The sequence below is a fragment of the Dendrobates tinctorius genome, unplaced genomic scaffold (genome assembly GCF_039654945.1).
Source record: "Dendrobates tinctorius isolate UK_male_01 unplaced genomic scaffold, ASM3965494v1 ptg000006l, whole genome shotgun sequence".
NCBI classification, from domain to species: domain Eukaryota; kingdom Metazoa; phylum Chordata; class Amphibia; order Anura; family Dendrobatidae; genus Dendrobates; species Dendrobates tinctorius.
In genome coordinates this window covers 11917079-11944427 of record NW_027361674.1, presented here as the reverse complement: position 1 = coordinate 11944427, position 27349 = coordinate 11917079, and the positions used below count along the sequence as shown (strand labels likewise).

The 27349-nt window shown below is 45.0% G+C and overlaps 1 protein-coding gene across 3 annotated transcripts in view; it reads left to right on the top strand.

The window, feature by feature from the left end:
- BRF1 (BRF1 general transcription factor IIIB subunit) overlaps positions 1-27349 on the top strand; it is a 338242-nt gene that overhangs the window by 99472 nt on the left and 211421 nt on the right. For all 3 annotated transcript variants that reach the window (XM_073570652.1, XM_073570644.1, XM_073570660.1), the window contains 2 exons: positions 12803-12834; positions 23915-23987. In XM_073570652.1, coding sequence (XP_073426753.1) covers positions 12803-12834; positions 23915-23987 — 105 coding nt within the window. The remainder of the gene's footprint in view (positions 1-12802; positions 12835-23914; positions 23988-27349) is intronic.

Sequence of the window (27349 nt, the reverse complement as noted above, 5' to 3'; positions counted from 1 at the left end):
CCCACGCTGCACAAAGAGCCGCTGCTGCCATCCCCCAGCACAGAGAGCCGCACTGAACACCGCTGCCAAAATGAGGTAATAGGGATACTTCACTAACACCTTCCCGGTGAGACGCCCCCTCACCTCGTCATCGGGACCACTCCCCCCCCCCCCCCCACCATATGCGGTGACCGCAGATTTCTCCGCACCCGCCCTATAAGACGATACCTAGTGTATAAGACGACCCACGACTTAAGATTTTCAGGGGTTAAAAAGTCATCTTATATGCCGGAAAATACGGTAAATTGGTGAATATTGCAAATTCGGCGATCGTGAACCAAACATTGAAATATTCACTCATCTCTAGTCGTAACCATGAATACCTAAGCTACTGCAATGTCCTGCACATGAGGTAAGCGAGATAGTGAATTAGAAGAACTATACTATGTTTCTATTTGTAGATATTTGCCAATATTATTACACCGGCTACACATTGGGTTAAGATCTTGGAGTTGGGAATACCCCCCTTTAACCCTTTAGATATCGTTTAGATAGCACTAGCTGAACAATGGTTTGGTCAGCAGCTATATTGTCTGCCTTGCCGATGCACAACAGCATTTGCTCATCTCCCCCGACAATCATCTGTCTGAGGTCCCTACACACATTCGACTGTCGGATGAACCAATCGATATTGGAGCATTCAGTCAGTTATTCCAATGTGAATGGTGGTCTTCACTGCCAGGTTTTCTCCCAGATTACAGCTGGACTCTTCTATTTCAATATTTATCAATACAGTGTAAGGGTATATTCACGCGTTGCGTTTTTGCTGCTTTTTTTTATACAAATTGTGAGCTGCGTTTTACAGAACCAGCAAAGTCTGAGATTTCAGAAATCTCATGCACATAGCTTGTTTTTTTGTCCTCAATATTTTGTGCTTTGCTTGTTTTTTTGCAGAATAGAGCATGTCACATCTTTCAGCTTTTTTTTTGCGTTTTTTTTTACCCATTGAAAGTAATAGGTGGTGAAAAAAACGCTGAAAAAAATGCAGGTATCAGGTTTTGCTGCATTTTTTTTTTTAGCTAAAACCTGATGAAGTAGAATGATTTTTTTTTTACGTCACGTGTGAACATACCCTAATAGACGGTGTGTTAGGCTGGCGGAACGCACCAAATAATAAAAATGACAATGAGGTGCGTTCGCCGCCTGGGGTCCACCGTGCAGAGGTGTAGAACTGCTGCTCGGTAATAGCGAAGGTTATACGGCAGACAATAAATGAACACATGCGGGTTAGTGTCACCCGGTGTGTACAGACGCGAGCTCTGTTACTTCACAGAACCGCGGTGTCGCGCAAAGTAAATGCCGAAGCCTGTTAAGCTCACAGGACTCGGCCAGATGAGCGCTAGAATACGGACACAGGACTCTGTCCCAAGGACACGGGATTAGAGTCTTTCTAGTCAACTAGCACTCGGCGCCGCTGTAGCGGTGCCAGCACGGGATAATAATCCCAGATAACCGTGCAGGAGTGCACAGAGCCGCTCAGGCAAATGCCTCTAATCGCCCAGGGTTGGGCCAGATAAGCGCACAGATTGCGCAAGGCGCTGCACAGGCGGGCGCTGCACAGGCGGTCGCTGCCACTTGCCACGGTACAGTAGTGCCTTGCAGTGGGTGACACTATCGGACGCTAGTGTGCGTAGAGTACTGGGAGCACAGTGGCTTGAGCATAGCCACCCGTTGGCGCTGACTCTCACTCTGAATCCCTAACCAACATGAGTATCAAAGGGAGGGGAGTCTTACTGAGTCAGTCACCAGATACATGCATCCATCATCATACACACAAATAAGCATAAGAGTCTATACTAGCGCATGGCCGAGCGGCCATGCGGCTCTTTTATAGCGGCGTCCTACGGGACCTTCCCAGTAGTGGACCAATCAGAGCAGGACCGGGACCTGCGCATGTGATCTCTGACCTCCAAAGAGAGGTCGTCCCATGGACATGCTCAGTAGGCAGAATACAGGACTTAGTCTCTGGAGCTTCTGCTTGCTGCTAACTCAAACATGGTGTTTCAGCAGAGCCTGAAGAGCAACCAGACTCCTAGCATTAGCCTGGGCAATACGCCTGGACCGACGTCTCTGCTGAGCAGGAATCTCTGCGGCTGCAGAGGAATGGGAGACCTCAGAGAACATGGCTTGAGATTCCCCCTGTGCAGTGGGGGAAACTCGACGCCTAACATTACCGCCCCCCTCCCCCCTTTGCCTCGCTATGCTCAAAGGCCGCAATGAGTAGTGGAGCGCGGATGTTCTCCACAGGCTCCCAGGTCCGATCCTCTGGGCCATGACCCCTCTAATCCACCAGATAACACTTGCAGCCCACAATGGCGTTCACCTCAAACTCGTCCGAGGACAAGCTTGATGTCCCGGCAGATGACTCGGAGAACCGAGACATGTGAACGGGCTTAAGTAGAGAACCGAGACATGTGAACGGGCTTAAGTAGAGAAACATGGAAGGTATCAGTGATATCCAGGCGAGGGGGAAGGGCCAGCCGGTAGACTACAGGGTTGACCTGTTCGAGGACCTTGAAAGGACCAATGTAGCGAGGTGCAAGCTTCGTGGATTCGACCCACAGCCTGATGTTATGGGCGGAGAGGCACACTAAGTCGCCAGGGGAGAGGGTCGGAGTGGGGCTCCGTTGTGCATTGGCGGAGGATCTCATTCTCTCCTTGGAGGCCCGGATGGCATCCTGAGTGCGGTCCCAAATGTCACGTGCCTCCACCGCCCAGTCTGCCACCCTAGAATCAGTGGAAGACACGGGCAGGGTAACAGGGACGCGAGGATGCTGGCCGTAATTGAGGAGGAATGGGGTCTGACCGGTGGAATCGGCCACAGCGTTGTTCAACGCAATCTCCGCCCATGGTAGCAGGGATGCCCAGTCATCCTGCCTTGCCGAGTCAAAGTGTCGTAGGTATGTGACCAGGGTCTGGTTGGCCCTCTCTACCAACCCATTTGTCTCGGGATGATAGGCCGAGGAGAGATTAAGCTCAATGATGAGCAGACTACATAGTTTTCTTCCGAACCAAGACGCAAACTGGGGACCCCGGTCACTGACTACCTTGTCCGGCATACCATGCAGGCGAAAGACATGTTTAATGAAGAGCATTGCCAGGCCCCGAGCAGAAGGTAACCTCGAGAGAGGCACCATTTTGGAGAAATGGTCCGTGACAACCGAAATAACCATGCTGCCACTGGACTTGGGCAGTCCCACCACAAAATCCATGCTGACCATCTCCCAGGGCCTATCCGCCACCGGCAGGGGGTAAAGTAGCCCAGCGGGCCGTTGCCGAGGAGACCTATTCTGGGCGCAAGAGACGCACGCCCGAATGTAGTCTCTGACATCCCGGGACATATGTGGCCACCAATATGTTCTCATCAGGAGGTCGATTGTCCGCTTCGTCCCAAAGTGTCCACCCACCCTGGACGCGTGAGCCTAAGAGAGGACCTCTAGTCTCAAACGGGCAGGGACAAAAGTCTTTCCCGGGGGGCACCGATTCTAGAGCGACCGAAGCCACGGTCCTCAGGCTCTCAGTTGGGACGATCAAGCGAGGCTCTGTCTCCTCCTCCTCCGATGACACCACGAAACGAGAGAGAGCGTTCGCCCGGACGTTCTTCTCACTGGACAAAAAATGAAGGGTAAAGTGGAACCAGGAGAAAAAGAGCGACCATCTGGCCTGGCGAGACTTTAGCCGCTGGGCTGTCTGTAGGTAGACCAAGTTTTTGTGGTCCGTGAACACCTGGAAGGGAAAGCGAGCCCCCTCCATGTCTCCACTCCGAGAAGGCCAACTTCATTGCCAGCAACTCCCTGTCCCCGATGGAATAGTTCCTCTCCGCCGGGGAGAAGGTCTTGGAGAAGAAGCACGGATGCTTCCCGCCTTGAGCGTCTTTCTGGAAAAGAACCACTCCAGCACCAACAGAAGAGGCATCCACCTCCAAGATAAAAGGTTTATCAACATCGGGGCGGAGGAGAATGGGAGCGCCTGCAAAATTAGTCTTGATGGAGACAAAGGCCTTGGAGACCTGTTCTGATCACAACTTGAGGTTGGCTCCCTTCTTGGTGAGGGCGACCAAGGGAACTACCAAGGTGGTGAATGAACTGGCGGTAGTAGTTTATGAACCCCAAAAAGTGCTGCACCGCTTTGATGGAGTGGGGTTCCTGCCAGTGCATTACCATCTGCAATTTGGCAGGATCCATCCAAACCCTGGGCCGAGATGATATAGCCCAGGAAAGGCAAGGACTCCTGATCAAACAGGCACTTCTCCAACTTGGCATAGAGGGAGTTGGCACGTAAGCGGGCGAAGACCTTGCAAACCTTTCTCCGGTGGGACTCCATATCTGGAGAGAAGATGAGGATATCATCCAGATAGACCACCACCGAAGAGGAAAGCATATCTCGGAAGATATCATTTACAAAGTCTTGGAAGACGGCCGGGGCATTACAGAGGCCAAAGGGCATGACCAGATACTCATAATGGCCATCCCTGGTATTAAAAGCCGTCTTCCACTCGTCCCCCTCACGGATGCGTATCAGGTTGTAAGCCCCCTGCAGATCAAGTTTGGTAAACACTCTCGCTCCCCGCAACCTATCAAACAGTTCCGATATCAGGAGCAGTGGGTACTTATTATTAACGGTGATGGCGTTAAGACCCCTGTAATCAATGCACGGCCGCAATTCTCCATTCTTCTTCTGGACAAAGAAGAATCCCGCCCCCGCTAGTGACACCGACTTCCTAATAAATCCTCTTGCACGGTTCTCCCTGATATACTGTGGCATGGCTTCCATTTCCTGGAGAGACAGGCGATACACACGACCCCGAGGAGGCTCGGCACCAGGCAAGAGGTCTATAGGACAGTCATAGGAGCGGTGTGGCAGAAGAGTTTCTGCCACTTTCTTGGAGAACACGTCTGCGTACTGCTGATAGTGCTTGGGGAGCGAGGAAAGATCTGTGGGGACCTCAGTAGAGGCAACCTGTGCGCACTCCCTCTGACATCTACCCTCACAGGACTTACTCCAACCAAGAATCCTCCCCTAGGACCGCTCTATATGGGGAGAGTGATACCACAACCAGGGGACCCCTAGAAGAACCTGGTCGATACCCTCTGGCATGACGAGGAGGGATATGGTCTCCTGATGAGATGGAGACACCGAGAGTAACAAGGGGGCGGTCTGGTGGGTAATCTGTGAGGGCAGAGTTGCGCCGTTCACCACTCTTGACGGTGATTGGTTTAGGTATCATAACCAGGGGTATTGCGTGCCGTTGAGCGAAGGCAGACGACATAAAATTGCCTTCCGCTCAGGAATGCACGCAAACCTCCACCGCCAGAGTGGAAGAACCAAACTCAAGTGTCCTCTTAAAGGACAGCTTGGAGGAAAACGCCGCTGATTCTAGTGAGCCGCCTCCAACGGCCACTAGACGCGAGAGTTTTCCCTGCCGCTGTGGGCACCGGGTGGCAAGGTGACCGGACTGCTGGCAAGCATGACAGATCACAGGAGCTCAAGCGGACCGGGGCCTGGATCCCTCACGGGAAGCCCCCTGACGCTTGGTCGCCCGATCGGGAGATTCCAGAGGTTTAGGAAAACTGGGTGCCAACCTAAACCTCTGCCTACACTGGGACCGCTCCAACCTTCGCTTGGCAAAGCGAAGGTCTATACGGGTGGAGACGGTGATAAGCTCCTCCATTGTAGCGGGAATCTCCCTGGTGGCCAGAGCGTCCTTCACATGGTCAGCCAAACCTCTCCATAATGCCGGAATGAGGACCTTATCTGGCTACTCCAACTCTGAGGCCAGCATCCGGAACTGGATAAAGTGGCTGACCATGGACGAGCCCTGTGACAATGCCAGCAGCTGGAGTGCGGTGTCATGGGTGACTCGTGGCCCAAGGAAGACCTGCTTCAGAGTGCCCAAGAACTGTGAGGCACTCTGCACCACAGGATCACCACGCTCCCACAGCGGTGTGGCCCACTCCAAAGCCCTGCCCGACAAGAGGGAAATAATAAATCCCAACTTAGCCCGCTCGGAGGGGAGTCGTGCCGCCAGCAGCTCCAGCTGTATAGTGCACTGGCTCACGAAACCCCTACAAGAGGCACTATCGCCCGAGAACTTCTCGGGCAGCGGGAGGCGGGACAAAGTCGGGGCAGGGATGGCAGTGGTCACACGGGAGACAGCCTCCGTGGCTGCCTGAACAGCGACCTCGGTAACATCCGCAGCCGAGGTTGAACGCTCGAGAGCCGCCAACCTGCCCTGCAGCTGCCGGATGTACTGCAGCAGTCGCTGGTCTTACGCCATTACTAGCCAGACCCTGGCGCTGGTATAATGTTAGGCTGGCGGAACGCACCAAATAATAAAAATGACAATGAGGTGCGTTCGCTGCCTGGGGTCCACCATGCAGGGATGTAGAACTGCTGCTCGGTAATGGCGGAGGTTATACGGCAGACAATAAATGAACACACGCGGATTAGCATCACCCGGTGTGTACAGACGCGAGCTCTGTTACTTCACAGAACCGCGGTGCTGCACAAAGTAAATGCCGAAGCCTGTTAAGCTCACAGGACTCGGCCAGATGAGCACTAGAATACGGACACAGGATTAGAGTCCTTCTAGTCCACTAGCACTCGGCGCCGCTGTAGCGGTGCCAGCACGGCATAATAATCCCAGATAACAGTGCAGGTGTGCACAGAGCCGCTCAGGCAAACACCTCTAATCGCCCAGGGTTGGGCCAGATAAGCGCACAGATTGCGCAAGGCGCTGCACAGGCGGTCGCTGCCACTTGCCGCGGTACAATAGTGCCCTGCAGTGGGCGACACTATCGGATGCTAGTGTGCGTAGAGTACTGGGAGCACAGTGGCTTGAGCATAGCCACCCGTTGGCGCTGACTCTCACTCTGAATCCCTAACCAACATGCGTATCAAAGGGAGGGGAGTCTTAATGAGTCAGTCACCAGATACATGCATCCATCATCATACACACAAATAAGCATAAGAGTCTATACTAGCGCATAGCCGAGAGGCCATGCGGCTCTTTTATAGCGGTGTCCTTCCGGGACCTCCCCAGTAGTGGACCAATCAGAGCAGGACCGGGACCTGCGCATGTGACCTCTGACCTCCAATGAGAGGTCGTCCCATGGACATGCTTAGTAGGCAGAATACAGGACTGGAGCTTCTGCTTGCTGCTGACTCAAACATGGTGTTACAGCAGAGCTTGAAAGAGCAACCAGACGCCTAGCATTAGCCTGGGCAAGACGCCTGGACCGACGTCTCTGCTGAGCAGGAATCTCTGCGGCCACAGAGGAATGGGAGACCGCAGAGGACATGGCTTGAGATTCCCCCTGTGCAGTGGGGGAAACTCAACGCCTAACACGGTGCAATCTTAAGTCATGTGCACAGTTTTTTTCTTTTGTGTGTTCAAAGCAAAAAAACCCTCTAAAACAAACGAAAAAAAAAGTTTCTTGAAGTGGTTTTTGCTTGAAAATTTGTGGCTCTTGGAAAAAAAACAAACAAGCCTCAGTGTAAATATGTTTTTAATTGGACTTCTTTAGTATCTGTTTCAAAAATTGACATTCTCTTTATTTTTTGCTCAAATGCTCAAAAATCTGAACATGACCAGCAATGTAATTTTAGAATAGACATGAATAGGAAGAATAGTTCAAGTGTGTTTTTAAATGATTTAAATGGCTTTTTTTTTTTTTTTTTTTATAAAAGTGGACCTGCACCAAAAACTCCATATGCTCGTCTCTTTAGGCTACAAAATCTTAAAATATTTCATCCTGGCACATTTTTCGGCAGTTTTGTCTAAATTTGCCTTGCGGCAAAAATTTGCATCTAAATTTTGACTACATTGTTCATCTTTAAGGCAACGCCTTTTCCTCATGGACACGCCCATTTCTGCAAAGCCACACCCATTTGACTCCATTTCTTGTGCATTTAGCTTGATAAATCCATGAGTAAGTTTACCAAGATCCTCACCCTTTTTTTTTTTTTTTTTTTTTTAAAATACCAGTAAGCTTTTTTGTGTATAATTTTTATACACAAATCTACTGATATTTTTGAACACATGCAAAGAGGTCATTGAGATAATACCAAAAACCTTTTTTTAATTATTAGTATTTTTTTTTTTTTTTGCAAGATCCAGAGGACTATTAAAAATAGAGCATAGACCGCCAACTTCAACACCATTAATTAGGACCTCTAGCAACAAGTTCCTCCCGAGATCACCTTTAGGCCGGGGTCAGACTTGCGAGAAACTCGCACGAGCCTCATGTCTCAATACCTGGCACTGCTGCTGGCACTCGGACCGGAGCACTCAGCTGTCCCGAATGCCGGCGGTAGTGCCGGGTATTGAGACACGAGGCTCGTGCGAGTTTCTCGCAAGTGTGACCCCGGCCTAAAGGGGATGTGCAGGATTAGGCCGGTTTCATACTTACGTTGTTCCCGTCAGTTGGCATCCGCCAAAAAGGCGGAGAACGGATCCGTGTGCATCGAGAAACCAACGGGTGCCACCGGACCGTTGCTTTGACGGGGTCCGCCGATGTAGTAATGTTAAAGGAACCGCAACCAAAAAGTAGGCCGCGGGAGTGGGAAGAGATCGCGGGACCAGGAGGAGCCGCGAAAAGAAACCGGGGTCGGGACGAGCCGCGAGAAGAGACCGGGCTCGGGACGAGATCGCGGGACGAGCCGCGAGAAGAGACCGGGGTCGGGAAGAGCCGCGACATCGGATTGCGGGGTGAGGAGAGAGAGAAAATTTTTCAGCCGCCAGAACAGAGTTTAGGGTTAAATTTGTGGCTGAGTGAAGTTCTTCGGGCATGCGCAATGAAAAATGCGGATCCGGCCGCCCGAAAAAAACGTTGCATTGTCCATCCAGGCATGTCAGCGGACGCCAAAATTTTGGCGGATTCGCAAAAAAAGGATCCAACGGATGGCCATCCGTCAAGATCCGCCGGTAATGCAACGCAAGCAAAATGGCGGATCCGTTTTTTTTGCAAAACGGCGGATTTTGACTGATGGTAACAGACGGATGTGTGAAACAGGCCGTAGACAAACACTGCTGCTTTTACCCCACCCTTTTCATTTGGGTCGTGTCTGGTATTGCAGCCCTAGTCCCAGTGAATCAAATAGAGCTGATCTTCAGTACCACGCTTGGTCAGGGGTGGCCATGGTTTTTTTTTTTTTTCTAATCCTTGACTTTTTTTTTAAATTTCAGCCATTTTTTTTTTCAAAACCAGACCTTTCCAAAAGGTAAATTCACTTGTGCATTTTATTTTTATTTTATTTCTTGCAAAATTTTTTGCTCTTATTTTCAAAATTATGGCCAAACGTCAATTTATTATTACACCCTTGGACAGCTCTTTCTGTTGCTTTAGTGAGGAGTATTTTGTATACCCTTGAGTGAATTTGCATTATTGCTGACATTTCTAGTACAGGAATTACCTGTCATTTCACTATGGTGACTCATTCTTGCTGTTTTTATGCCTTTTTTTTTAACTAAAAAATCTATCTAAAATTAAAATGCACAACGCCCTATGAGGTCAGATCGTTGCCCTCTATCCAGAATAATAGATCTAGTCCGCTCCTACACGGGTCTCAGATTCTCTACACGCTGTTCATGCCCCAGCAACCATTGGGACTCTACAGTACATTAATACCTCTGCATTTTCCTGGGTGTAAAGTATGCAAATTGTGTCTTTAATATGTGAATTTTAATGTGCGCCAGCGTTGTAAGATACATAAAATAACAATATGCATGAAGAGAAGACAATCGCCAGGCAGCGTGCCCATTTCTGAATCATTATTGAGTGGAGAACACAGGATACAGAACAGCCATCCATCACATCTACAGACAAGAGGATCACTCTGCAGAACCGCCGTGTGGATGCGTTAACCCCTTCATGTTAGGACTTGACACCAGCAAGCCTTTTTTCCTTCGTTCGTATACTCTGCTTATTTATAGGAACTTGTACTCTGTCTTCCTGGGCCTGCCATACGTGAAAATAAAAGAAGTGCTCAGCAAAAACATTTAGTGCTGATGGGAAAATTTTGATTCCAGAGTGCAGTGCTTCCTTTCCATATGGTGTGAACCGCACAGGTCATCAGTGTGTGACGGTTTGAGCTCTGACCCTAAAACCTGTACAAATTAGCAGACTGGACACCCTTAGACAATGCTCCCATGAGCAAAAAAACACTGCTTTTTTTTTTTTTTTTCCTGCCGAGAGTGTCTGCTTCAAAATTCCAATAGCAATTGCTGTGATTGTTGTACTTTTTATGCATTTTCTTATATTTTTTTTGTCATTTTGGTGCAAATTTGAAGCAGCATTTTTTAGTGCAAGAGATTGGATTTTACACTTAAAAAATGCATTCATTTTTTGTCAATCACCCTATAAAATCCTTTAAGGAAAAATCTCACACAAAAATACAAAAAAAAGCAAACCAAAACATAGTTTAACAGTGTCTCCAAATGCATAGTGGGCGTGAGTTTTCATGAAATCATGATTTTCTGCAAAAAAAAAAAAAATGCAGTGTTTGTTACCTGGGAATGCAGCCTAAAGGTAAAACCAGGCGATGCATCCAAAACAGCTACCGTATATACTCGTGTATAAGCTGACCCCCCCCCTAATTTTGCCTCAAAAAACTGGGAGAACTTTTTGACTCGTATATAAGCTTAGGATGGAAAATACAGCAGCTACTGGTAAATGTAAAAAATAAAAATAGATGCCAATAAACGTAAAATTAATTGAGACATCTGTAGGTTAAATGTTTTTGAATATCCATATTGAATCAGGAGCTCCATACAGTTCATGATGGGCCCCATAAGATGCTCCATACAAAATACACCCCATATAATGCTGCATAAAGGTTAATAATGCCCCGATAAGATGCTCCATAGAATAATATGCCCCATATGCTGCTCCATAAAGGTTATGGGCCCATAAGATGTTCCATAGATTATGCCCCCATAAGATGCTCCATAGATTATGCTCCCATATGCTGCTGCTCAAAAAAAAAAGACATACCTCTCCGTCGCTGGGGGACAGGTGCCGGTGCCACCGCTGGCGCGCACTAACCACGTCATCGCGCCCTCTGCTGCCTGAACGTCACTGACAGAGGACCCGGCAGACAGAGCGGGCGCAGCGATGGACCGGGGGCAGGTGAATATCGCATATACTTACCTCCTCCTGGCGCAGTCTCTGCAACCCCTGCGTCTCTGGCAGCTCTTCCTTCAGCGGTCACGTGGTTCGCTCATTAAAGTCATGAATATGCGCGTATTCATGAATAATGAGCGGTACCACGTGACCGCTGAAGGAAGGAGCCTGAGACCGTGGGAGAAGCACGGGGGCTGCAGAGACTCACCAGGAAGGGGGGTAAGTATGATCTGACACCTCCGCTCCTCCCTCGTCAACCCCCAGGCATATATGACTCGCATATAAGCTGAGAGGGGGACTTTCAGCCCCAAAAAATTGACTGAAAATCATGGCTTATACGCGAGTATATACGGTACTTGTTTTTGGGCCCGTGATTTTGCAGAACATCTTTTCATCGGCAAAATATGCATGGCCGATTGTTATTATTTTATTATTTTTACATCCTTATATAACACCGTTAATTCCACAGCGCTTTATCAGCACTGTTCCCATTGATACTTGCAGATGTTGTCCTTGGTGGGATTTGAACCCAAAATCCAGCGCTGTTAACCAATGAGCCACCGTTCTCATGATGGCTTGCACCATGGCCTCTCCATCTGTCCTTACCCTTAAATGCCTCTAGAAACTGGCATTTCTTCACTGTATTCCAGTACCTGATTCCGGCGCATCCATATGTGCCCATTGCTGGGTCAGGTACTGTACCCAACCCCATTCAAATCAATGAGGCTGAGCTGCAAGTACTTGAATCATCATCGATCACTGGGTTAAACAGTATCGAGTCCTCACCAATTACTAACTGATTACCTAAAACCAGGGCAAAATAGCTGTGTGAATAAAGCATAAGGCCTAATGTACAAGTATTGATACTGCATACAAGTGCTGGACCACTTTACTGCACCCCAAATGGGGGTCTACACCATCCGCCACCTCAGTGTCCGTATAGTTACAAAATAAACCATATTATGGTCTATTTAATGTTGTATTATGGAGACTATGTCCCCTGAAGCATTGATTCTTTGGATTTAGATCCCCTTGCTGCGATGCTGTATAGCAGTACAGGGATTGTCTACAGCTCCATAGTGCGGTACCATAAGTACTCCAATTATCACCTTCCAGGATTCATGCACACAACATGTGATTTCTCTCTTTTTAGACAAGTTCTGTCTTCCATCATAATTCTAAGGGTAAGGAATAAAAGGTTTTCTATGTTTGTCCCAGAAGGTGTCTGCTTTCTCACTCCTGACACCTTAAACGTGTAAATTGAGTTTTTTGAAAAGTGGACGGGACGTAGTTTTTTATTTTTTTTTATTTTGTATATGTTTACTAATGGTTTTCCCTTTTAGGGTAGCTTCTTTTTGAAACTCTATATTTCACAGATGGGCAACGTGTTGTGAATCTGCAGTGAACTGGAACACATGTCGATCGGCTCAGATTCCGACAGTAATATTCCCTTTTCTTCTTAATAAAGACCATAAATCCCTACAGTCTGGGCTTTCTGTGTATTTTTTACTGTCTTTTGGGAAATTTGTAGTGGAAAATAATGAAATTGGTCACATTTGTTCCCCCCTTTTCCCTTCTTGGTTCAGCAGACTACAAGAACCCTTTGTGTCTCCAATGTATTTCCTTGACTTTACTCCCAGATATGTTACTTGATCTCAGCGACCTTCTTCAGGTATGGTATAATCTTACAGCAGTCTCTGCTTTGTGTTAACTAGCTTTATCACTGCCAGCTGGGTGTTGTGGTGAATAATGCTTTTTATTGTGTGCACACTTGGAGATCTCAAGGACACTGCACCTGTAGTGTTTTGACTCCCTGTGCTTTCATGCACCGAGGTGAACACTTTGCAGATGCCAAGGCCTATGGCAAGAGTTCTTCGGGATTGTAGCCAGTATAGGATGATGATGAGAGGAATCCAGCTGCGCTGACTTGTACTGGGAGTTTCTTGTTTTTTTTCTTTTGAAGTTCTTAGCTCTTTGAAGATGTTATTTTTTTTTTCTTTTTGCAACTTTTAGACGAGACGTGTCTTTTTAATGTCCTCCAACTTGGCACAATCCAATAGGTCTCATTGCCATCGAAACTGCAGTCGTACAATCGAGTGTTGGTCCGCAGGACAGCAAGTCAATTGGTGCTGAAAGCCCTTCTACACAGGTTGACACAAAAGTATGGGGGCGAGCAATCGTTAAATGTTTGCTCTCAACATAGCAGGTTACCTATTCACAAGATAGACTAAAACCTCCTGATCACTGTGAACCTGCCTATGGGTCCATCACCAATCTTGAAAACGGGGCTCTGAAATGTCCTGTCTGAAATACAGGACAGCATGAATAGAGCTGTGACCTGCATGTATGGACGCCACTCTACTCACTTCATAGGACAATTGGGTCCCAGCGATTGGACTCACTAACCAGCAAGTCATAGGTGATACTTTGAAATGTTGAGCATAACTTTTGGCTATGATAGTTGCATCTCCATGCAGTGTGCACATATCCTGACGATCTTTGGCTGACGTTTCTCAAGGGACCACATCTCTTATGAAGAACAATCACCGCCATGTTTGCATGGGCTAATAATCGAAGGCAGGTGGAGTTTTCAATAGGAAACTGCATCCCATTTGGGTTGTCACGTTTCATTTTTCTTTTTGGCTATGAGTAGTGGGAAAAAAAACTTGTTCTTTTGCTCATACGGAAGTGTGTGCCGCTGATTGTCTGCAGTGGTCATGTGACATTGTCACGAGACCAGTTGGGGAATCAGAGTTCAGCGGATTAGAGGAGCAATGGTCTGGGAGGTAAATATAGATTTTTCATTTTATTTTAAATGATAAAACAACCTTGGGCCAGAGAAAAATGTGCCCCGCCCCTTTAGATGAAGGCATATCTATGATTCTATGATGATATCTCTCTAAGCCCTTGCAAACTAAAAAGTCATATGGTTGAGTTGTTTTAAGACATACTATCTAAGGCAAAACTATGAAAAAAAAAATTATACTGTCAACGTGGCTGTAAAAAACTGGCTGCAGCAGGAGCCTCTCCCCTATTTGCAGTACCATGCAATAGAGCTGCCCCTGTAGATAAGGTGGGGTGCCTTCAGAACGGATGAGCAGGAGATCAGTCTCTGTGTCCTTTGTAGGATTTTCACATGACTGACTGTTTCATGACCATACAGAAAATACCGCAGAGGAAGAAAACAGGAAGGACAACTAGATTTCTTTAATGTAAACATTAATTTCCAGGTTTAATTTTCCTTTTTAAGATCAGTTGTTCATCGCACATATGCATCACTCATGATACAAGAAGAGAGAGCGGTCTATCCCTAGGGAATTGGCTCAAGGGTCATGGACCTGGAAAGCATACAGTAGGTCTTTATTTTCTGTGTGGCAGAATGAAGCACTACAAGGCTGTGAGATGGGGGAACTTCTACGTTCGGTGTACAAAGAAAGAAAGCTGAGTGACAACCGATAATAGTACCCTCTTGGTACACGGGGAATGTATATTTACAGAGGTCTGGTGAAAAGACGTTATCACCTATCCATAGCGTACGGTACAACTTCTAGATACATGGGGATCCGACCACTGAGACCCCCAACAATCGCCAGGAGGGAGCACTTTATCCCAGTTAGAATGGAGGGGAATTCTTATTATATGGAGCTAACGGAAAAGCGGAGCACGGCACTCGGAGAATTCGTGGAGAATGAATTGAGCGGCAGTCTGACAGGTGCGCTGCTGCTCCACTGTAGCCTGGGTAAAAGTGCCTGTTCGGAAACTGGTGGAACGCCTCTTCAGCTATGTGATATCTGCTAGATCCGGGGGATCTGACTACGGAGTATCCACATTAGTCCCATAGACTTTGAGTAAAGTGGAAGCTGACCTGTACAGTTGCCGCTCTGTTCAAATGGGGCAAACTACCAAATATCTCCTTGCCTGTTGATAGGAATACCCAGGGTACAAATGATATATAATTATATTTGTATGATTCTTTTTAAGTCTTGATGTTTACAGATAACGAAGAGAATGTTTTCCACTTGCCGAATAAGTTCATGCTGCCTCCAAAAAAGGTTATGAGAACTGGCAAAGCCTCATCTGATCATCTTGTGCCATTTTCATCTGCGAGTAAAAATAATTGCTGTTGCATGCCCCTCTGGCCCTGCCTAGCTAGCCCATCGCCTGCATATTACAGAGCAGCTGGTACATTTTATTTCGGTCTCCCCAGCTGTCCTGGTAAATGGCATCCCTCTGAGCGCTATTTATTGCGGCGTGGCTTTATTCTCTGACAAGTGAAAAGGAACTGCAGGAATGGCAAACCTTTACTGAATTTTTACCTCCAAAATAATTAACATTCTGTAAAACTCAGCCAGGCATTTTTTGACAAGGGTCTCTCTTCTACCCCAGGGCCGTACATCTCCCCTCTAATCTCTGCTGCATTATACATGCTGTTAACTTTGTAAAGGGCGTTATGTTTAAGAATTATCGTAATTGTGCAAAGAAAGAGGTTTGTAATATCAATTATTATGTATAAGCAGAAACAACTCCTGGGACATGTATTTATAGTATGATAGATGGAGACCTCATAGGTGACCCTCAGGGGGAAAGCTGAATGTGCTCCTTTTAAAAAGAGGGTTCCATTCCTGTACCCAAAATCATACTTGCCTGATCTGCCAAAGTTTTAGAGATTATTTTGGGTGGTCTCTATAAGGGTCTGCTCCCTCCTTCACCATGGCTGCAAGTTCAGGTCCAGAGCAACAGGTGTCATCATGAGTGAGATGAGGATGGAGGCAGTGGACAATTAGGGGGAATTTGTCAGGTTAGGCCTCTTTCACACTTCCGTTTTTGACAATCAGTCAAGATCCGCCAATTTTGAAAAAAAAAAACGGATCCGCAATTTTTCTTTGCGGATCCGTTTTTTCCCCATTGACTTTCATTAGTGATGGATCCTGACTGATTGCCGTCAGTTGCATCCGTTTTTTTGAGGATCCGCCACAATCTTAGTGTCTGTCAACATCCTCAAAGATTTCCAAACAGAGCTTGCAACGTTTTTTTTGCCAGCGGATCCTCCAGACACTGAATTAACCCCAAATTCTGTCTGGATGCCGGACAAAAAAAAATTCTCTCTCTCTCTCTCTCTCTCTCTCTCTCTCTCTCTCTGACAGCAGTTCCTTTAAATTTCCTCATTTTCAGGATCCATCTAAAAACGGATCCAGTGCCATCCGTTCACATCAGTTGAGAACGGATCCGCTTGTCTGCCTTTTTGGCGGATTATAACTGATGCAAAAAACTGAAGTGTGAAAGAGGCCTAAGCAGTAAAGCAACAATCTAAAAGGGTAGTCCACTAATTTGTAACACTATCTATCTATCTATATATCTATCTATCTATCTATCTATCTATCTTATATTCTGAGTCCAAGACATCTGTCCTGTCCCTTCATTGTTGTAGTCTGTCCAGGAATCTGTGAAGTAAATAGTCTGTGAAGGCAAAATCCTAATATATAAAGCTCAATGTGGATGTGTGTGTATGTGTGTATGTATGTATGTATGTCCGGGATTGGCATCCGCACCGTCGCAGCTATAGCCACAAAATTTGGCACAGTCACACGTCTGGACCCCGAGAGCGTCATAGGCTATGTTGTTGTCACGTTTCCGCCAGACTTAGGGCCTGCTGTTCCGGTCGCGGCCTCTAGGAGGCGCCGGACCGCCACTTTATCGTCAGACTCAGGGACGGCTGTTCCTGCCTCGGCCACTGGACAGGGCCGTGGTTCTGTCACGTCAGGCTCAGAGCCTACTGTCCCGGCTTTAGCCTCTAGGAGACGCCGGTCTGTCACGTCGCCGTTAAATTCTGGGTCTGCTGCTCCTGTCGCGGTCACTAGGAGGCGCCATGGCTCGCCCGGGAGTTATGGTGCTGACAGAGTAAGGGCACCTGCGCAGGCATCTGGTGGACGCAGGCTCCACCCCTCTGTCAGTCATCAAGAGGTTACTGCATCTCCATCTGGCCTGGTCCTGGGGGCGGTACTGATGACATCATCAGTCCAGGAACCTATGAGGGGTGACCTGATCCCTGAAATACCTTGGGACTGGTCTTGCAAGCCGCCGGATATATTCTTGGTTCCCCTGTGTGTTACTGTGTGAATTGCTTTCTGACTGACTGACTTTGGCCTGGACTTCTGACTCTCCTTCTGCCTAACGATTCTGTACCTCTGCTACTCTCCTGGTTTATGACTCTCGGCCTGAATCTGACCCTGCTTCTGCCTAACGATTCTGTACCTCTGCTACTCTCCTGGTTTATGACTCTCGGCCTGAATCTGACTCTGCTTCTGTCTACCGTTTTTGTACCATTGCTGCCCGACTGGTTTAGACTCGCATATCTCCACGTTTGTGTCCTGTATTGGAACACCTTTCTGGCGACCGTCCTGCTCTGGTCACTGCTCCTATTCAGACAGTACCTCCTGGGCTCTGCTATAAATCCAGATCCCTGTATAGGGGTAAAGGGTATCAGTGTTTCTCGGGGTGTTGCCTGGCTGCAGCCCAGACCCGCAGGCGGACGTCACATTTGTGAGGCGAAATTTTAACCCCGTGCGTTCCAATTCACCAAACAATTTTGCCCCTATCTACATAATGGTGAAAAAGTGAAAGGAAAGGTGTTGGAGGCAAATTGACAGCTGCCAGATGTGAACAAGGGGGACTTAAAGAATGAGAGCGATGGCGCCAAACAGTATATACCGTACAAGTTGCTAAGGTGGGGCCCTGACATGGGATAGTCACCACACACGGGGATATGAACACACACACAAAAAGCGCCACACACTACCACGTGCTTCACCACATAGACCACCCTCAGCACACATTTCACCACACATACACCAACCTCGCCACATAAATGTCCAAACACAAAAGTCGCCACTCAAAACTCGCCACGCTGTCCCAGAGCTGTTTAAAAAGATGAAAAATGAGCTGTGATTGGTTGCTATCAGCAACAGTTTTCTTTGTAGACAGTTGTGGTAACTGAGGCCTATTATTCTTATCATTTCTATGGTGTTATCGTCCTTCTGTAAAGCTGGAAATAACACAATTTATTACCGTGCCAACACAGACCACCCTCTGACACAGACTGCAGGGGGGGCCCAGTATCACAGAGGATAGGATTAGATACACGGCTCAGCAGTCAGTATCACACAGGAGAGGAATAGATACACGGCTCAGCAGACAGTATCACACAGGATAGGATTAGATACACAGCTCAGCAGTCAGTATCACACAGGAGAGGATTAGACACATGGCTCAGCAGGCAGTATCACACAGGAGAGGATTAGATACACGGCTCTGCAGTCAGTATCACACAGGATAGGATTAGATACACAGCTCAGCAGTCAGTATCACACAGGAGAGGATTAGACACATGGCTCAGCAGGCAGTATCACACAGGATAGGATTAGATACACAGCTCAGCAGACAGTATCACACAGGATAGGATTAGATACACGCTCAGCAGTCAGTATCACACAGGATAGGAATAGATACACGGCTCAGCAGACAGTATCACACAGGATAGGATTAGATACACGGCTCAGCAGTCAGTATCACACAGGATAGGATTAGATACACAGCTCAGCAGTTAGTATCACACAGGATAGGATTAGATACATGGCTCAGCAGTCAGTATCACACAGGATAGGATTAGATACACAGCTCAGCAGTCAATATCACACAGGATAGGATTAGATACACAGCTCAGCAGTCAGTATCACACAATATAGGATTAGATACACGGCTCAGCAGACAGTATCACACAGAATAGGATTAGATACATGGCTCAGCAGTCAGTATCACACAGGATAGGATTAGATACATAGCTCAGCAGTCAGTATCACACAGGATAGGACTAGATACACAACTCAGCAGTCAGTATCACACAGGATAGGATTAGATACACGGCTCAGCAGTCAGTATCACACAGGATAGGATTAGATGCACAGTTTTTATGTGCAATATAATCATTATAATTTGTTATAACTAACCACAGTTGGTTACTATGCCCAGGCAACGCCGGGCTCTTCAGCTAGTGTATCCATAAAACAAAAACACAATGCATAAAATTCTTCTGAATTATAGTGTGTATTATAGTCTAGAACTGAAATTGCAATTCTGCAAATTTAAGTGTTGAAATCTCTCAGCATTTCTTGGCTTAATGTCTGCAGTATTTTCACTGTTAATTTCCATTCTGAGAAGCATTGTATTGTCAGTAGGACCTTGGTTAAACTGTCATCAAGTGTGTGGAAGATTGCTAACAAGCAGAATAGTGAATGCAGCTCTGCAGTATGAGAAAGTTTATAACTTTGAATGTGAAATAAGTGATAGAAATGTACTGTATTTACATAGTAATTGGGATTTTCATGTAGATGATATTTATGTATATAGTGGGGTCGGCTCGGTGGTCAGTGCTGATGCCTTGCTGTACTGGGATCCTGACTTCGAATCTAGGTTTCTTACCTTATAGTTAGTGCTATGAAAACTAAGACAATAAATGGTAATTAATAAATAAAGCATAAAATACATTATTCATAGACTTGTCCTCCAGGTGTTATCTAATATGGAAGAAGAAAAGAAAAAGTGCAAAACCAGTTGTCACAAATTCCTGTGCCATCAATGTCTGTGAAGTACTGTACAAATGAGGTTGAGGCACAGCCGTAGTTTTTTTTTATTTGATTTTTATTGTAGTTTTTTCCTGTTTTGTAATTGTGAAATGAATATTCCACTTTCCCATTATTTGGGGGAGTACATGTCACTCCCTCCATGTATTACCTAATTTTCTCTATAGTGGCCGCTGTAGGAAAATATGTAAGGCCGGATCCTCAGCGATCATCAGATCACCCGTTCAGCTGCACTCTAAAAGGAAGTTGTCTCTATGAGATAACCCCTTTAATAATGATTATATTGTAATCTATATGTGAGGCCTCCTGCAATATCTGTTTAGGACAAGAGCTCCATATAAATATGCATTGAACGTAAAGACCTTTTACTCAGGCCTGATCATTGGCCCATGTAAACATGGCAGCAATCTGCCGTTGAGTTTGCAAGCATTCTTTCGGCAGCTAAACACATCTGTCACGCGACAGCCTGAAAGATAATGGTTGCCCACGGCACATCTACTCCTACGAACAGGGGATATGCTGCCGAAAATATGCATGGAAATCGAGTGATCATTCACGTCCAGCCTCCAAAAGTAAGCAGATCAATTTTATAGGGGCAAAAATCTGCATATATCAAAGGACCGCAAATTTATGGGATTACATAATATCATATTTTGATCTGCCTGATATTGACATCCCTCCCTCTCTTACAGTGGCAGGTGGTTTATCACATAATGTAGTATTGCCATCCATTTTTTGGAATATGTCAGCAGGGAGCCCCGTCCTAAACGAAGGATGTTAGTAGTAAATAATTTATGTTTGGAATTTATACGTAGAAACCTCCAGAAAGATAATTTACTGTGCAATATGGTTTATAAAATCACAATCCAGTATTGTAATATTGTAATAGTCATTGGTTATTGGATTGGTTTCTAGTGAAGAACACGGCAAGGAATGCAATTAACAGATTAACATGACATGTGAATTTTTAATCAATTTTTTTCCTATTTTTGTTCCAAATTTTCCCAAGTAAGCACAGAGAATGTATCACTGCTGTTACAGTGTGCCGCCATATCCATATGGATGCATGTGCTGCAAAAACGATGCCTCGTCGTACAGCGCCATACGGTGGCAGCGTAGGGAGCTTCAGAGGCCCCCCAGGCACAGTAGATGAATATCTGCCAATTGTAATGTGTGTGTGGGGGGGGGGGCACCAAACTCTCTCACCAGATAATAGGGGAGATGAGGATCTGGCATATCGTGTCTAACAGCAGCTCTCATAGAGCAGGGCAAGTACTCCTGTATATGGGAGAGTCGGGTGAGATAGCCGCTGGGGTGCTTAAGACTCTTTCACATCTGTGTTTTCTTCTATATCGATTGTAGGTATTTTTTGCTGCAGTTCCACACTATGCATCTCTGATGGTACCCGTTGATGTATGCATACATTGGCCTATGTTAACCTTTGACGCTAGCTATAATCTGCACCAACTCTTGGCATAAACTGGATGCACGGGGGCTTAGGGACGTGTTCTGTGTGCTGGAAGTTTTCTTGATGCATTTGCAGAATGTCAATAAAAAAAAAAACAAAAAAACAAGATTTTAGCAGAGCTTCATTGCAAACCTTTACAACCTGAAAGGGGATGTCTGGTGAAAGCTAGCTGATGATAACTTGTACTTTTATCTCAGATGCAATAGAGCTGCCGAGTGCTGTGCTCCTTCTAGTGTCTCCATAGAGAATGAATAGAGCCTTGGTCAGGTGTCCATCTTGTCACTCCAGCTTTTCTTTATGAGGGATAAAAATGATAGAGAAAAAAAAAAATAATCCGCATCCTGCCGATCAGTGAGTGTGCCAGTGGTAAGAGCCCACCCGTGGATAAGTCATCACCTGCTGCTAAGTGATAACTTTTTTTTTTTCACCAGACAACCCTTTTAAGTCTGTAGGTAAATACTTCTGCCCTACAGTTTTAGTTTTGAGTGCTGCTCTCTTTTTAGCCCTCCACTTTCTTCTCCACTCTTGTTTTTTTTTTTTTTTTTTTAAATAGATACTTGCAGTCTCCATGATGTAACAATTCCGGAACAACTGTTCACATGAGTTTACATTTTGTCATCCCTTTGCTTTTCCTCCTGAAAATATATGAATACTTTAGAAAACTGGTTGTTAGTATTCCACAGTCCGTGCACTGTTTTGTACCAACGGCACGGATTGGGCAGCATCAGAGGGTGTAGTAACAAAATAGTAACAGCTAACTATCAATGGATTCATACATTTCCTGGAAAAATAAGACCTGTCACTAGCTTATTGACCCTCTTTGAAGGGAACATTTAAACTAGGTTTTTTGTTATATTTATTTTTTTACATTTTTATAAATTCTCCCTTTCCAATCCATTGCTTTCAAGTATATTTAAAGAAATTTCAGAAGTATTGCAATTTTAACTCTGACCATTAATACTACTTCCTGTACAGTGACTGACAACTTCTCAATGTGCCATAGATAAAACATGACCACTGTAGATGATGTTACAGCTCACCTCCCCCCTCCTGTACAATGACAGATAACACCTCTACATACAGTAGATAACAAAGAACCCACCATTCACAATTGGTGATGTCACAGCCCACTTCCTCCTTCTCCTGTATAATGACTGATAACACAGGGTCCAGCATTCAGAATAGGTGAAATCACAGCTTTCCTCGTTCTTCTCCTGTACAATGAGTAATACCACCTCTATATTCAGTAGATAACTGTTGCGCTGGATGAAGGATAATTAAGTGCACAACAGCGGGAAGAGGGAGCCCAAACCCTAGTGAAGTGGTGAGTGGAGACCCCAATGCAGATCTAAGATCATCCTGTCTGCACCTATCGCTGAGCAGGAACCTAATCCCTTCCTGACCCTAGCGATAGGCCCTGGTTAGGGAAGGGATGGGGTAAACACTAGTCAGTCCCCACTAAAACTAATGACAGAGGGTAGACGAATGAGAGGAATACTTGAGAAGACAACTGAGATGTCAAGCCAGCAATCCTCCAAGAGTCCTCTGTTAAGGAACTAACCGACTGTTAGTACTTCCAACTAAACAGTGAGAAGAGCTAATCGGATGATTGTCAGTCACCCCTGATACACTCGTGATAATAACATAGGATTCACCACTCACAGTAGGAGATATCACAGCTCACCTCATCTTTGTCCTGTACAATAATTGATAACCTTTTTCTACAGTATATAACACAGGATCCACCATTCACAATAGGTGATATCACAGCTCCCCTCCTGTACACTGACTGATAACCTCTCCATATATAGTAGATATCGGATGATTGTCAGTTACCCCTGATACACTCGTGATAATAACATAGGATTCACCACTCACAGTAGGAGATATCACAGCTCACCTCATCTTTGTCCTGTACAATAATTGATAACCTCTTTCTACAGTATATAACACAGGATCCACCATTCACAATAGGTGATATCACAGCTCCCCTCCTGTACACTGACTGATAACCTCTCCATATATAGTAGATAACACAGAATGTACCAGTCACAGTAGGAGATATTATAGTTCACGTACTCCTGTATTATGACTGATAACATCTCTAAATACAGTAGATAACACAGGATCCACTATTCACAATAAGCGATATCACAGCTCACCTCCTCCACTCGGCAGACTGGCTTGTGCTCAGATTCTTACATCCTTGGGTAATATTTGTATACCGTATACCAAATAGGGTCTGAGTCAGTCTTTGGCTACTAATGTCCATGTGAAGAAAGGGAAATATGAGTTTAATATTAGGTCTAGGTGTCTGATGTCAAATTGAAAGTGTTGTTTTTTTTTGTTTTTAAATAGTGATAGTAAAAAATATATATTTTAAAAAGTAAAATAATACATTTAACATATAAACCTAATTTAAACAGTAAGTGATTTGGTTTTATGACACATCCCCTGTAAAAGATGTAAGGTTTTACTACACTGATTTTCATAGCGCTGATTGCAATCTGATTCCTGTACATGTGCAGCCGTACACCGCCGCTGGTCCAAATGTGCATTAAACGCCAGACTTCCCTTTGATTATAGGCTTTTTGGCTTTTTTCCCTTCTATTCTTGAAGGTGTAATGATGTTTGTGTTGTTCTGACAGGTGAACGTGTATATCCTGGGGAAAACCTTTCTTCTGCTGGCCAGAGAGCTCTGCATTAATGCTCCCGCTATAGGTAACTTTATGACTCACTTTATATCTTTTTACTGTGCGGCTCTATTGTAAATGAGGCAATCACTCACGGGAAACATTTCTATTCTTGAACAACCTGTGGCTATGCTGAGACCGTGGCGCTATAATTCCCAGCATGCCTCGCTCACCATTTCAGTACACAAATGGGTCGTTTCCAGCAAACGCATTGATTCTGTAAGCAAGTTGTGAAAAAGAAAAAAGAAAAGAAACCGTGGAAGCTGTGTCTGTGTGATAGCAGCCAGCTGAAATATTTATGACGTATAATAGCCATAGATAAGACAGGAAAATATGTTCTTTATATTCCTGGCTAATGCAGAAATCCTTGAAGTGGAGACTAGAATTTTGCACAGAGTGAGGGTAGGTTCACATATGACTGATTAAATGCAGAATTTTAGAAGACCGTTCGTGGATTCTAACTGGCCATTTATCATGAACGAATGTTCCTAGGAACGCTCATTTCCCAATAATCGTGCAGTGTAAACAGACTGCCGGTCACCCTAATAAAAGTGCTTAGAAATCAAAGCTTTCTTATAAATCATCGTTCTCAGCAGCGCATTGTGTAAACAGGACATGCTGCCGGGAATAATGACCGCCTATTTGCAGTGAATGGATTTTTTGATATGCGCTGCTGATTTAGACACAATCTCTCAAATCACAGGAAAAAGTGGTGTAATTCCAACTTGTTTTCGGAGTCCATCTGACTCCTTCCTCAGGACAACAAAAGGAAGGTGTCCTGAGGAAGGAGTCAGATGGACTCTGAAATGCTTTGACATTAAACCACCAGTGATTATGTTCTATATGCGACCGGTTGTATTCATCGTCGCACCTGGCATGCTGTTGGCCTTCATAGGAGAACATAGTTTTTAGTATATACAGTAATATGTACAAGCAGTCATATAGCAGGTTCAAATCCACTAGGGGGACAAAAAGGGAATCGTAATAAAAAAATGTAAACATATATTTATAAAAAATAAACCTTTTCTCAATACAAAAAGCTTTCAAAATGCTGTACGTACCCCAAAAGGGTACCAATAAAAAATACAGCTTCCAACACAAAAAAGCCCACAAATGTGTCTTTTAAAGAAGGAAATAGTGGCACAAACCAATTTATTTATTTATTTTTAACAAAGTTTTCCCTTTTTTTTAACAGTTGAAAGTACAAGCAAAACTATACAAGTTTGGTATTTCTGTAATCGCACTGACCTTGCACTGAATGTTATTGAAATGAAAACGCAGTAATTTTCAGATTGAGGTTGTTTCACAATTTCACCCAGTTGGATTTTGTTTTCCCCAATTTTACGGTATATTATATGGTAAAACTGTAACTTTTATATAAAAAATGGCTCTGTATAAAATAGGAATAAAAATTATAGTTATAGAAAAATACATTTTTTTTTTCTCCCCAGAAATGGCGCCACTCCTTCCATAGGTTCTGTCTGGTACTGCAGCTCCTCATGAGTCGGGGCTGCAATACTGCACGCGATCTGTGGACAGCTATGCCGCTGTGGTTTTCTAATCGTCAAAGCAGCGGCCTTTTGATTGATAAATATCGATATATTACCGAGATTCTCTTGAAATTCCCATAAACACGAGTTGCATTTTTCTCCCTGTTTTATGATAATTTGTAAATCTGATGCAAACCTGCAGCCTCTACTAACGTGAAAGCACACGAGTCCGGCATTATACTGACCTGATGATTGGCTATGCGCATGTATAATTAACAAGTGACCCACATACACAGGCATGTCTTTCTCTGCAGTTTTCCTGGGCCATAAAACAAGTTATCACTCCAAAAATCTTAAACACACTCAGAAAGCTGCTTGTAAAACACCAGTACACCCAGGACGCCCAAGATTAAAGGAGAGATTATGTTGGTCAGCTGCAATTTCTTAAAGTCCTAGCTACTTGCTTTACTAATGCCAGGGTTTGTCTGCACCATGGTGAAGAGCGGATACAGACCTGCTCAGGTGTTTACAGCAAATCCTCTTATTAATGGGCTTGATGTTTCAATCTGTTGCACTTTTATTATCGTCAGCGGCAGGATTTCCTGTAGAACCCAATTCGGAGTTTAAAGGGGGCATTAGGCTCTGTGTACATGTTGCATTTTTCCTGTGCAGTTGTATTTTTTTTAATTGCTGTTTTTGTTAGAATTTTTTGTAAATAACACAAAAAAACACAATGAAAAAGTATTATTTACAACTGAATAATGGTAATAAAAATGCCAATTGATCTCCCGCAACCCAAATGAGTTTATATTTATTTGTTTTTACTGTAAAACTAAGTTACCCAAAATAAAAAAAAATATCCGTTTGCTGTAGCCGTAATATCACCGACTCACAGAATACATTTTATATTTTATGCATCGTTTATAGTGCACATTGAATGACGTAATAACAAAACCCAAACAATTGTGGAGTTTGTTTTAAACCCTCTATATTATACTTACCCGAAATGCAACACGTCCTGCAAAATTAAGAGCGGTATCTTTGATGGAAGTTGTGACAGCAACTTCAATTAGCCTTGGGTGACATGTATTGCCATGCTTTACCAACAGTGGCGCTACGCTATAAAACAAGCAAAGAAGAAAATATAGCTGGTAGGGATGAATCGTCTCCGCAATATGCTATAGTGGCCTCTATCATTGCTGCCTGGCTGTTGTCCTAGGAGCTCCGCTCACGAGCGTTTCACTCCATTAGTATACGGTAATGGAGGTTTTGTCCATTTGTTAAACATTAGCAGAAAAAAAGTTAAACTTCTACTCATTGATTGTCCAGCTTCAAGCATGCTGTTAGTCATGGCGTTCCAGTCACTTAAGGGTATTTGCTGTGAATGGTGACACTGTTCTCCACCATTGTGCAGCCAGGCATTTGTTTGTGGAGCCAGATAATAACATTGACTAAGCACATACAGGCCTGGTCAGGTTTCATGTGGACAAAGCTGACTGCACATGCACTTACAATCCAATGAGATCTTTTGCGTTGGTAAAAGTGGGGTTGAGTAGCCGTAGTAATTAAAGCCCCCCATATACATTAGATGGGTGTCTGACGAATTATGTTGATGATGATGCTCCAGTCGGCATCTATCTTGCCTGATTCTCCCGTACTCGGGAGCATTCCTTCTGCCTCGTGCTCTTGTGTTCTTTGTAAGCAAACTAAATCCGACATCTCTGGTGGTGACATCTCCAGGAGAACAAAAGCATGGCAGTACAAAATCTGAGAGAACTCTCCTGGCAATCATCTATTGGCAGCCTCATACACATTAGACTGTTGGCCAAATCATTGATGTCCCAGAACTGGTCATAAGCTCCCTGTAATATACTGTACAGTTGCCTTCCTAACGATGGTT